Raw genomic sequence first — 12,217 nt, forward strand, 5'->3', positions numbered from 1 at the left:
GCAAAAGACCTGGAAAAGATCAAGCTGCTCATACACTGGCAATTGTGGTTACCATTTTGTTCATTATTTCCACACACTGTGTTGCCCATCCAAAAGCATCTTTCATCACTTGTCTCGTATTTAGGCTGCAAATCTGCAGGGTGTGGATCACACCTTTTTGGTTTGCTCTGCCCCTCTGTCAAACTGGAGGGCACCATTGCCTGTAATTCAGAAACCTCATTGTTGTGGCAGTAGCAGTGGGGACCGGAGGAGAGAGCAAATGGTATTTAGAGGTCACAGGCTTTTCTATCCAAATTTGTTTGAGAAGGCAAAAAAAAAAAAAAAAAGAAGAAAGGAATAAGTGAGAATGTTAATTTCTTTGTTTAATAGAAAGGGTATTTTTTGCACAAAGTTGTGGCCATGCCAAATTTCAAGTCTGGATTTTAGAAATATGCTTGTTTACAAAGCGAAAAAAGGGACCAAGTCCTCTGAAATGTTCCTTTGTGTTTTGCCTGCGCCTGGCAAGAAGTATGTGGACATATACATATGATAAAATGGCAAGTTACTCCTGACTCCATTTATGGCTTTTTTTTTTTTCATGGATAAATTCTCTGTAAGTCATCCCAAGTGACTAATGTCATCTTAAATCATGTCATCTGAATTACTGGGAGAAGGTTCATGTTTGAAAACAAAGGAAAGCAAAAGAGTTGTTTGGGTAACTTTTAAAAATTGTATTGACTTAAAAGAAAATGCACTGAGACTATCAGCTTTTTATAAGAACTCCCTATTTAGATGGCCCCATTTTAAACCAGTAGGTTAAAAGGAAAAGCACTATATCATCATCTAACAGGATTTACTTTAGAAGGACTGTGCTAAGAGAGTCAGCACCCTTGGAAGCTGAAAAGGAGCCCTAGATCAGAATAAATCAAAAAGTCTCTCTCTACCAGTTTTTGATTTCTGAAGTCTGTGCCTTTGTCATAGCCTCACATAACAACCATGCACTTTTGTCTGACTCTCAATTTTCCTTTTCAAGTTTAAATTAAAAAATAACAGGAAGAGTAAAATCTCTTGCTCTCAAATTGAAATTCAAACTGGAGTACATTTTTCAGCGGATAGTTTTATCAAGTACTGATTCCATAAATCAATTTGGAAGGAGGAAGTGGAATTACACTAACAAGTTTAAAAAAATTACCGGAAACCAAGTGGGAAAAGAGTTTCCTATGTTATTTCCTTATGCAGAGTGAAGAACAGCACCAATAGGATGTTTTCTAATGTATAATTTTCCAGCTCCCTTGGAATGAAACTTGAACTCTAGTTCAAGCTGTTAGTAGAGGCCACCTGGAAATACCTTTTAATGCCAAGATGTGCACATACACTGCTCTGTTCAAAGCAACTTCCAGAAAGCTTATTATTTGCAGCCACTTTTAAGGTAACAACATAATGTTAAATAATATGCTCCAAGGTTGCATTGTATCAAATACCAAATCCTGTACTTGGATCATAAGTCTGACTTCCATTGGTTTTGACTAAGAAGACTTGGGTTCTATTTGGTAGGCTAACTTGGAAAAGCTAATGAAAAAAAGGCTCACTCACCTCAGTGGGAACTACTAAGCAAGAACTAAAATTTCCTATTCACAATAGTTCCCAAACCTGTGACATGGAATTATGAAATAATATATAAAGGATTTGTTTGTGAAATAAAGTGCCTGTTCTGTGTGAAAAAAGTGCCCATACCTAATTATGCTATCACTTTGCACCAGCAGTCAGTTCCAAGCACAACTGCTGCTGGTTAAGTATCTAGTCATCACTGTCAACTGTCTCACGAGTCATCTTACAACTCAAATCCACAAAATTCATCTACTAAATGGTAGGACAAAAGCATGCCTACAAAATATGGAAGCTCAGTTTCAAAAATCCAACTTTAGATGATTAAGTAGTTAAGGTAATGAAGCTAAGATTATTGATACCAGTGGAGAATTGTAGAGGTCACATCACCAAAACCAGCTTTCACTGTTTTTCTCCACTTATGAAGACAGATAGGATTTTGAAGAAGCTATTTCTTTAAAAAAAAAAAAGACCATATGTCTGTGATTTTAAGATCTTTTTCAAGATGCCAGGCATCTGAAAGTCTTTGTCTAAAAATTTAAATAAGTTGTAAGCCTGTCCAGATCCCTCTGTGGAGCATTCCGACCCTCAAGAAGATCAAGACTCCTGCCCAGTGTGGTGTCATCTGCAAGCTTATTGAGAGTGCACTCAGTCCCTTCATCCAGATCATGGATAGAGATACTAAACAGAATTTACAGTGTCATTGAATAAGAAATACCAGGATAGTATGATGACTGGCACTACGAGACAAAACCACAGAAATGTGATTCTTGTGCCCTGAAGCCTTAAGAGTAGAGAACTCATGTGGAAATTTGCCTGTGAACTGGGCAGAAGTGCTTGGAACGCCCTGAAAACAACACGGAACTTCCCTGAAAGAGTGTGAGCTTCCAGCAAGCACAGAAATGACAAAATAGGGTAGATCTGGCCTCTATTCATCAGTAAATGGGGCATGACAGAATCAGGCAGTCTTACTCAATTAGCATCTGTTTGGGAACTGCCCGGATCATCTGTATTTCTTTGCAATTTTTGTGACATTTTGGATGTAAAATACTATTTTCACACCTGAAAAGAATTATATCCAGTACATCTGGAGACAGAGATGCCATAAATCCCACACTGTGTGCATTGCATAGGAAGACAATTAGCAGAATAGAAGATCAACAAACATAATATAGATGGAAAGGACCATCAAAACATCTCCTTCAGCAGCAAGGGCTGAGACAGAAACTGGGACATCAGTGGTTCTTCCATAAAAGCAGAAAAAATGCAGGAACAACTGTGAAGTAGTCAATACCTACCTTATGTTGTCTACCTAGACTTCAGTAAATCTTTTGACACTATTTCCCACAACATTCTACTGGAGAAAGTGGCTACTCGTGGCTTGGGTGGTTCTACTCCACACTGGGTAAAAAACTGCCTGGGTGGTCGGGCCCAGAGGGTGGTGGGGGACTGGAGTTAAATACAGTTGGTGGCTGGTCACCAGTGGTGTTCCTCAAGGCTCAATGTTGGGGCCTATTCTGTTGAACATCTTTATCAATGACCTCGATGAGGGCATCAAGTGCACCCTCAGTGAGTTTGCTGATGACACCAAGCTGGGTGGGAGTGTTGATCTGCTTGAGGGCAGGAAGGCTCTTCAGAAGGACCTGGACAGGCTGGAGTGATGGGCTGAGACCAATTACATGAGGTTCAACAAGGCCAAGTGTCAGATCCTGCACTTGGGCCACAACAACCCCATGCAATGCTACAGTCTTAGGGAATCATGGCTGGAAAGCTTCCCAGAGGAAAAGGACCTGGGAGTGTTGATTGACAGACAGATGAATATGAGCCAGCAGTGTGCCCAAATGGCCAAGAAGGCCAATGGCATCTTGGCTTGCATCAGAAATAGTGTGACCAGCAGGATCAAGGAAGTGATTGTCCCCCTGTACTTGGCACTGGTGAGGCCACACCTTGTGTCCTGTGTTCACTTTTGGGCCCCTCAGTACAAGAGGGACACTGAGGTGCTGGAATGTGTTCAAAGAAGGGCAACGAAGGTGGCAAAGGGTCTGGAGAACAAGGCTTATTAGAAGTGGCTGAGGGAACTGGGGGTTGTTTAGTCTGGGGAAACGAAGGCTGAAGGGAGACTCTCTTTAAAACTACCTGAAAAGAGGTTGGATATAAAACACTATTTTCACATCTGAAAATAATTATGTCCAGTACATCTGGAGACAGAGATATCATCAATCCTATGCTATGTACACAGCAAGGTGGGTGTCAGGCTCTTCTCCCAAGTAACAAGTGACAGGACAAGAGGTAAGGCCTCAGGTTGCACAAGGGGAGGTTTAGACTGGATATTAGGAAATATTTCATCACCAAAAGGGTTTTGAAGCATTGGAACAGGCTGCTCACAGAAGTGGTGGAGTCCTCATCCCTGGATGTATTTAAAAGATTTGCAGAAACAATGCTTAGGGACACGGTTTAGTGGTGACAGTCGCACTGCTAGGTCAATGGTTAGACTCGATCATTATAAGGGTCTTTTCCAACCTAAACAATTCTGTGATTCTATAATAAAATGACAATTTTAGCAGGCTTAATATACAGGTATTGATTACACAACAAGCAGTGTCAGTAGTGATGAGGCCATTGCCTGACTGCATTGTCGTTAAGAAAACAAGTCATGAGAGCTCCTCCCTCTCAACAACACACATTTAATTCTTCCAATATGATAGTTTCACACATGAAAATTATACATGCATTTCAGATGAGGAATTACCTGCACAGCAATGTAGACTCTAAGTCTGGGCATGAGACTTTGAGTGCAGCATAGCTGAGGGGAAGAATAGGAGGTGGCTAACAGCCATGAGGCGATTACTGTAATCAACGCTATTGCCTAGATACCCACCAGTGATTCATTCTTATTTTTCCAAGTCACTATTTTATTGTGTTTCTCCACCCCATCACCCCATAAATTCTATCTGGATTTACTGACTGCCAATACCCTTTTTTTCTTCCCACTTCTCTGGTTATGGGTTTGGCCCAGTGCTCCTTAAGTATTCAGTAACAGGCTTCAGAAACTGAATGTGGCCCTTTTCTGCCAGAAGGCATGTGGCACAAGAATTGCAATACCACCTGTCTTGGGAAAGATTTTGAAAGTGCAAAGCTAATTTACTGCAGTCAAACAATCAGAGTCTGAATTCTTCATGGACAGCAAAGATTGCCAGAATGGGGTATCCTGAAAAAGACCATTAGTAAAATTGGACTTTGGTTCTCAGAGCTTTGTCTGTCTTCCCTCCAACAATGGCAAGAAAATACTCTTATCCAGAAGAAGGGATCTTAAAACACTAGAAGAAATTATTTATTTAGATACCTGCTGTGCACTAGTAAAAAGTCTTTGATAAAGTGCTATCATTGTTTATTTTGTTATTGCTGATGAAAGCAATTTGATTATAGCTATAAAAAAATCTCTATAAAATCTTAAATAAAAAACACATGTTGTGACAGAGGCCTTTAGAAATAAAAAACATTTTAAACATACTTTGAAGACAGCCTAATTCCATTGTTTTCTTTCAAGTTGAAAGGGGAAGTACTGCATTTTTCCAAGACTTGAGAGTCAGAGATACATCATTTACCCATAATTAAGGTTCTTGTTACTCCTTATTTCTATGTGTACATTAGACACGGTCGTCATGCTCACTCAGAAAAAATAAAAAGCAATTATTCCTGGTTTTACATGAACACTGCACTCAGGGACAGCATTATTCATATATATTTTGGTGATTCAGATTATTGTGGTTTTTATTATAGAAAGCATCTAGGAGAGGTTTCACAGTGCAAGGTGGTGTCATGAGAAAGAAAATAGTTTTTGACAGCTGAAATAAATCTTTTGAGAGCAAATAAAGTGTCCAGATTCACAAGTCAATATAAAAAGCACAGCAACCACCAGCAAGACTGTTTTCGTCTCCTTGGAAGGAATCACAAATGCAACTATTCAGTTAAAACCTCATGGTCCCTAATAACCAACATGGTGAATTTGGTTGAATGACCAAAAAAACAAATCACTTTCCTTCACATATCATTGCCACTCAATGACCATCTGAGCCAAACTCAGTCCCCAGTGAGTATTCCCAGCAAGTCCTAAGGAAAATTCACTCTCTTATTCTAGGTCAGCCATGTCCATAAATGAAGCCTGGCAAATACATCCACATTAACAGGTGCTTAATCATCCAATTAATGATCCAGGATAAAACCTCTACCATAAATATATTCAAAAGGAATGTGACTCCTATATAGCCTGTAGTAAGCACGCTACTAGCATATTCAGTAATATTAGTCTCTTGTAACCTATCTGAAGTTACTTATCAGTGCTCTTTTCATGTGCCCATAGCAGTAGGGCTACTGTTTGAAGACCCTTAATGATTAATATACATCCAACAAAACTAAAGATGGGAGAGCCTCATTAAAAATTACATACTCACTATATTTACAAGTTATGTACTTCCTATTCATTGAGAATATAAATTATTGTAAGTAATACTTGACAGCCAAAGATCTCATTTTGGCACTAGCACTAGATGCCTCTGTGTTCCTTGCTTTGGAATTCAAAATTAAGATCTTCTAAAGTAGGAAGAGGATGGAAAGCAGGGTGCTAATTTCCATTCCATAAACTTGAATTACTTATGATATTGGAGCCTATGATAAAATGTCGTTTTTCTTTAATAGTATGTATCATTTATTTGCTGGAGGCTACTCTTTAATTCACACTTACACGTATCTCAGAGCTGTCACTAAACCACGGTTTTTATATCATGAATACTGTGTTATCCAAAACAGCTACATATATGTAGTCTTAATCACACAGGAATTTCCAAGCACCTCGATGTATTAAAGGCATTATTACATCATGTGTTTGAAATGCAGACTCCTGTGCTCTAGCTGGTTCAGTAGTTTACAGCAGTATTAATTCTTCCTCCAGATTAATGGATCCAATTTTCAGTAACAGTATGGCCTCTTTATGATGCTCTGCCAATATAAAGTCTTTCTAAAGGGGATAAAAATACATACAAGGAGTAACTTTTGTACACACGGCTTCCCTCAGAGCATAGAATTGAGGAAGTAGGATAAATTAAAATATCACAGAATAATCTCAACTCAGATCAGAAACCAGGTAATTTCCTCTTGGCACCCTAAAATAAGGGCCAAGTAAAATAAACCTCTGCTATCACTCTAATAAAGAACTGTGAACTGGCCTGCTAGAGTTCACCAGTAATTTTGAGGATGTAAGGGTGCAAGGTACAATTGCCCAAACGGAGACTGACCAGGACTATCACAACTGCCAGTTTTGCTCTTGCAAGAAGTTCTCACAAGTGTGATTCTTGAATGACTCATGCCAAAACCAACCATTTCTCCAAAGTTGCCACAAAGCATTAACTCAAATATATCAAGTTGGATAAATTACAGCCAGAAAAGACAGTGTTTTTTTCACTCACTTCTAGTAGAAGTCCACCTTCTTGTACAGCAGTCTTGTTAGATATGTTGTCTTCTTTTATTGTTTGGCCAACTTGCTTCTTAAAGTGCTTTTCTTGAATGGCTGTTGGAAAGAGTCATTATCAATTAAAAAATCAGAACAATTAGGGCCACCAGATGAAAATTCTAATTTATGCACCTAACATGCATTGATTTAATTGGGAGTTACTGTCTTTGTGGTCCAGATCTCAGTTACTGACAACTTTCTTTTGCTGTGAGGGAGATAGATACATATTTGGCAATCCAGATGGTTTTTATATGAAATATCTGTCACATTTTTTATTGAACACATTTTTTCCATTAGTGTACTCTACATAAAACAACAACCAAAACCTACAGGAAAGAAACAAAAGAAAGTTAGCAAGTTGAGTTGTTTATAAAAATATGTATTATGACAATATAAAGAAATGCCTATATGTTTTAGGAGACAAGGGACTGAAATAAGTTTCTTCATTTCAGTGCTGACCTTCTTAGCATCAAATTCCATTCAGTCTCACTTTTCTCCATTCACTTCTACGAATTTGAGCGTGACTGTAAGATTCAAGGGAATGTTCTTAAACTGTTTCATCTTTCAACAGAGGTTTAACATTTGGTTTTAGCAGGTCATTTATGACATGAAATTCATTAAAATCTCTTAATGTAGATTGAAATTACAGATTTTTTTTTTAATAATAATGAAAATCTTCATGGGATTCAAAACTGGTGAGTGGTCTTCCTGCACATGGGTTATCGTTGCTTGATCTGAAATCTCTTTGAATACTTAAAGATTTCATATTGATATATCCCACTGAAAAGTTCCTGAAATACAATCCCACTTCTGAGGTCAATGAAAGAATTCCTGAGAAGGCTGACATCACTTGATACATTGAGCATCTGCATCATCTAGGGACAGTAACCTCTCCTTACCACTTGGTCAGTAAAAATTAAGGATTCAGCTTCACTCCTACAGCCCCATCCCTTAGATGGGACAGACAAATATCCTTGTAGAAAAATGAGATTCATTCTTCTGTCTATTCTCCTTTCCACAGGGAGAATGAGTGAGAGCATACCAGTGAGATTAACTGTGACATTTGGTACACATTGTCCCTTCCAGATAAAGGGGAGCTGGAGCAGCCACCACAGCCAGCATCCAACATCTGAAGGGTGGACACAGGCAGGAACAGTTTACACCTGAGCTTGTTGCTAAAAGCCATGACAATGGGATTTAAATTTTTACTAAGGTACAGAATTATAGAAAATAACTATGTTTTTTAATGGCTTGAATAATATTCGTTGCAAAGGACTGACAATATGATCTAAATGGAGTCACTTCCTTTCCAAAGGGCTATGCAAGAGTCTCTTATCAGTTTAACAGCCTAGTGAGGAACTACTGCAAGATATATCAGTATTTTACAACAGATGATTGCAACGCAGAACCACACTGACTGAATATTTGTGATGTTTTTTAGCTTACACAGTAAATATTTGCCACCAGTGAAAATGTTGGTCATTACCCAAAGCAATCAGCTCAGATATGTAATTAGATGTAATAAATCCCTCCCCTGAGCATGGGAAAACACATCAGGAAAATCCCAAGCTGCCATCCCATGTTTTCCAGCCAAAACAATTTTGTGATTTCAGACTTGTAATCTAGGCTGCTACAAACAAGATATAGAGATTCTTCAATTTGTATTTTCATTTTGGTGCACCAAACTGATTGGAAAAGGATGGGGTTTTTCCCCCTGATCAGTCAAGCCTTTTTCCACACCTGTCCATATGAACAGACACATGGGTACTTGTGACAATAATTTTTAAAAGCCCAGCCTCTATTCCAATGGCCTCTTCCAGAGTTTCCCTTCTCAGAAAAGATGTTTTTGTAATTACTGACATGGTGGTTTGCAGTCTTTGTGCAGGTTAAAGGACAGACAGGGAGGGGTGGGAGGAAACGAAGGCTTATTTTTTTTTTTCATGTGCTTATTTAGTATTGTGAAAATTCCACCAGTTCAAACTTCATCGTTAGTGGAAACTATTACTTTACCCAACTGAGTGGGCCAGAGCTCCCTGCCTGTTTGTTAGCCTTCAGGCTCATACAAACACAGCAGCAGAAGCACAAGAGATGTTTGTTCCACAACTCGTCTGGCTACTATAAATTCCATCTCCAAATGGAAAGTATTTTAATGTTATTTTGCCAGCTAGAGTTACCCGTATGTTAGGCCACACACATCCATTTCGTAACATACCCTACTCGCTGGCCTGGACTGCAAGGAGATCCATTGCTCCATAAAAGACGAATGACATCCTTTGTGCCAAGAAACAAGGGCTCCTCAGAGACAGGGATGTTTGTTCCTCGCACCTGAAGCAGCAGAGCTGTTGCTCACTGTCCACTCCCTGCACTGGAAATACTCAATTAATCCACCCTGGACTTGGCTGATACTGCAGTGACAGCTCAGAAGAGATACTACTGCTAATGATAGCCTGACACCTGGAGAAAGCAGAGCAAGACAGGCAGAAAATCGTGTAGATCCCCAAAATGAATGAGGAGGAGGAAAAGCAAGATATGACAGGTTGATGAGGGAAAATGTCAAGATGTTATCTGACTAGGCAGAAAAATAGGGAAACAAGAACAGAGCAGCCTAACAATACCCCTGTCACCACCAAGAATCAAGAGGGAGAACTAAAGGAATATAAGTATTGGTTGTGACGGTTGGTTTGATAGCAAAGGCCTTGATGCCGAGACAGCTGTGATCAAGTTTAGACATTACATAAAATGCTGGCCCTCTGGAGCAATGGTGAAGCCTACAGTGATGAAAGCAAATGAAAGATTGGAGAATGCAGGAGCACTGTCTCTAGTAGGCAGGGAGGAGCAAACTGTGGAAAGATAAAAAATAACAAACAACAAAGGCTGACTCAGTGACCTGAGGGGAAAACTGGCTGCTGGAGTTCCCATAGATCAAGAATAGGCCAAGGGAAAAAAAAAAATCCCTATTGTAGGCAATCTGATGAATGCTGCTGGCTGTAAAAAGATTAGAAAAAGTTTTAGCTTTATGGAGCCTTGGACTGCCTTCCATGGGAGATGCAACTGTTTAGACTAGATTGCCAGCAATTCAGCATGGAGAGCTCACCTACTAGGTTCAAACTATAAGGCTGAAGAGATGTGAAGCAGGCACAGCAGAGACCTTTTTCTAAGCACAACTTATCTAGCATGCACTTCCAGAGCATGAAATAAAACAGAAGATGGAGCTCTTCTGCCAAGGAAGATGAATGAGTATATTGATACCATAGGGTAACACATACAAGAAATACACATATCAGGGCTGCCAGTTTTGCCAGGTCATGCAATACAGTGAACATAGTACAATCTTGGGCAATGTTAAAAGCCCACAAGTTTGGAAACACTGGGTCCTACAAAAAGACAACACTGTGGAAATGTACAGGGGAAAGTGGCTAGGAGGAGGAAAAGCTGGGAGAATAAATGAAGAAAAATGGCCAATGAATCACAGAATGATAGGGGTTGGAAGGGACCTTTAGAGATCATCTGGTCCGATCCCCCTGCAGAAGCAGGTCTACCTAGATCAGGTCACATAGGAACATGTCCAGGCGGGTCTTGAACACCTCTAAGGAAGGAGACTCTGGGCAGCCTGTGCCAGGGCTCCATCACCCTCACAGTGAAATCGTTTTTTCTTATATTTAAATGGAACTTTTTGTGTTCCAGCTTCATCCCATTACCCCTTGTCCTGTTGCTAGCTGCTACAGAAAAAAGGGGTGCCTCAATCTCTTGAGTGAGATTTCCTGAAGGAAAGGTCAAAGCTCTGAGAACATTGTTCCAATTTCTGATCACAAAGTGGTAAAAGGAGCGGAAACAAAAAAATAATGTAGAGTTAGAATTAACAGTTAATTCATGGAGGAAAAAAAAAAGCCCACCAAAGGGATGTGAGGTTTGGCTGAAGGAGTGTTCAGCCCTGAGCCTTTCACAGCTGCATTGTCTCTCCCCAGAACTCTGTAAAAACCTGAGATAGCTTTTGAGCATCCAGTTCTGATAGAAGGATTGTCTCCTGCTTTTACAAATCCCTTGGCTTGAAAAAGAAATCTGGAATACTGTAAAGAAGAGAAAAGCTGCCTGACACTTTAAAGTCTATAGAAGTATTATGAAACCAGCCATCTCCTTTCCCCCAGAAATAACAGAACATTTATTTGTTGCAGAATATTCTTCAGTTCAGAGGGATGGAAATTTCAGAACTCTCATAAAACCATACTTTTTAAACCCATGGGATTACATTCTCCAGAGCATCTCTGTACCTCTTTCCATACAAGCACAAACTTCTTTCTTCAGAAAATAATTAGTGAAACTACCTGCCAAGCTAAGCTCTGTAACAAACTAACACATGGTCAAACTGTACCCCAGCCACTCCAGTGGCCTTGCACTGGTCAGGCTACCCACATCAAGCAACAGCACAGGCAAAATATGAGCAGTGAAAGGATGTTGTTTCTTATCTGAACACCTTGCCGGGGTTCATTTGAGGTGTAAGAAGTACTGCCTTCTTCGGACTCAGTATGGTTCAGGCTTATCAGTTTCAAGCCTTTCCACAAGGAGTATCTGTGAAACCGTTTCTCTCCAGTGATGCCCAGGGGATAAATTGTTTCTTAAAATGAGCAGATGAAAATTCGCAAATCTAGCTTGCAGGTTCAGAGCTGCTGCTTCATGCACATAAGTCTCACTTTTGGTAACTGTTACTCAAAAGGAAGTGAAAACAGGGTCTTTCTTCCTGGATCTTCTGTCTGCAGGAAGAATCAGCTATGTGTGTTACCCTGAATGCTAAGAAAACAAAACAAAACAACTAGGAAACACTCGGTATTAGCAATTCTGCTTAACAAACCTACAGTCATGAACCGAAATGGTCTGTTTCCTCTTACTGTGTTACAGGGAACAAGAAGTGACAATAAGGAGAGAGCTCATTAGACACACACTGAAATTCAACGATATACAAAACAAAGAACAATTACTATACACTGCTGAACATGAAAGGGATGTTTGCACTCTGAAATGCCACAACATCCAGGTTGCACAAAACCTTTGGGAAAGAAATCAGCACCAAAATGCACTCCCTGAATAAAAGATGTATGGTGCTCAGCCCTGTTGCAGAGGCTACATAAACGC

General features: G+C 39.7%; 1 protein-coding gene across 1 annotated transcript in view; it reads right to left on the bottom strand.

Moving 5' to 3' along the window:
• Positions 1-12,217, bottom strand: part of AHRR (aryl hydrocarbon receptor repressor) — a 72,643-nt gene that overhangs the window by 25,639 nt on the left and 34,787 nt on the right. The window contains exon 3 of the mRNA XM_061995849.1: positions 7,047-7,147. Within this exon, the coding sequence (XP_061851833.1) occupies positions 7,047-7,147 (101 nt within the window). The remainder of the gene's footprint in view (positions 1-7,046; positions 7,148-12,217) is intronic.

This window comes from Colius striatus, chromosome 4 (genome assembly GCF_028858725.1).
Source record: "Colius striatus isolate bColStr4 chromosome 4, bColStr4.1.hap1, whole genome shotgun sequence".
Lineage (NCBI taxonomy): Eukaryota > Metazoa > Chordata > Aves > Coliiformes > Coliidae > Colius > Colius striatus.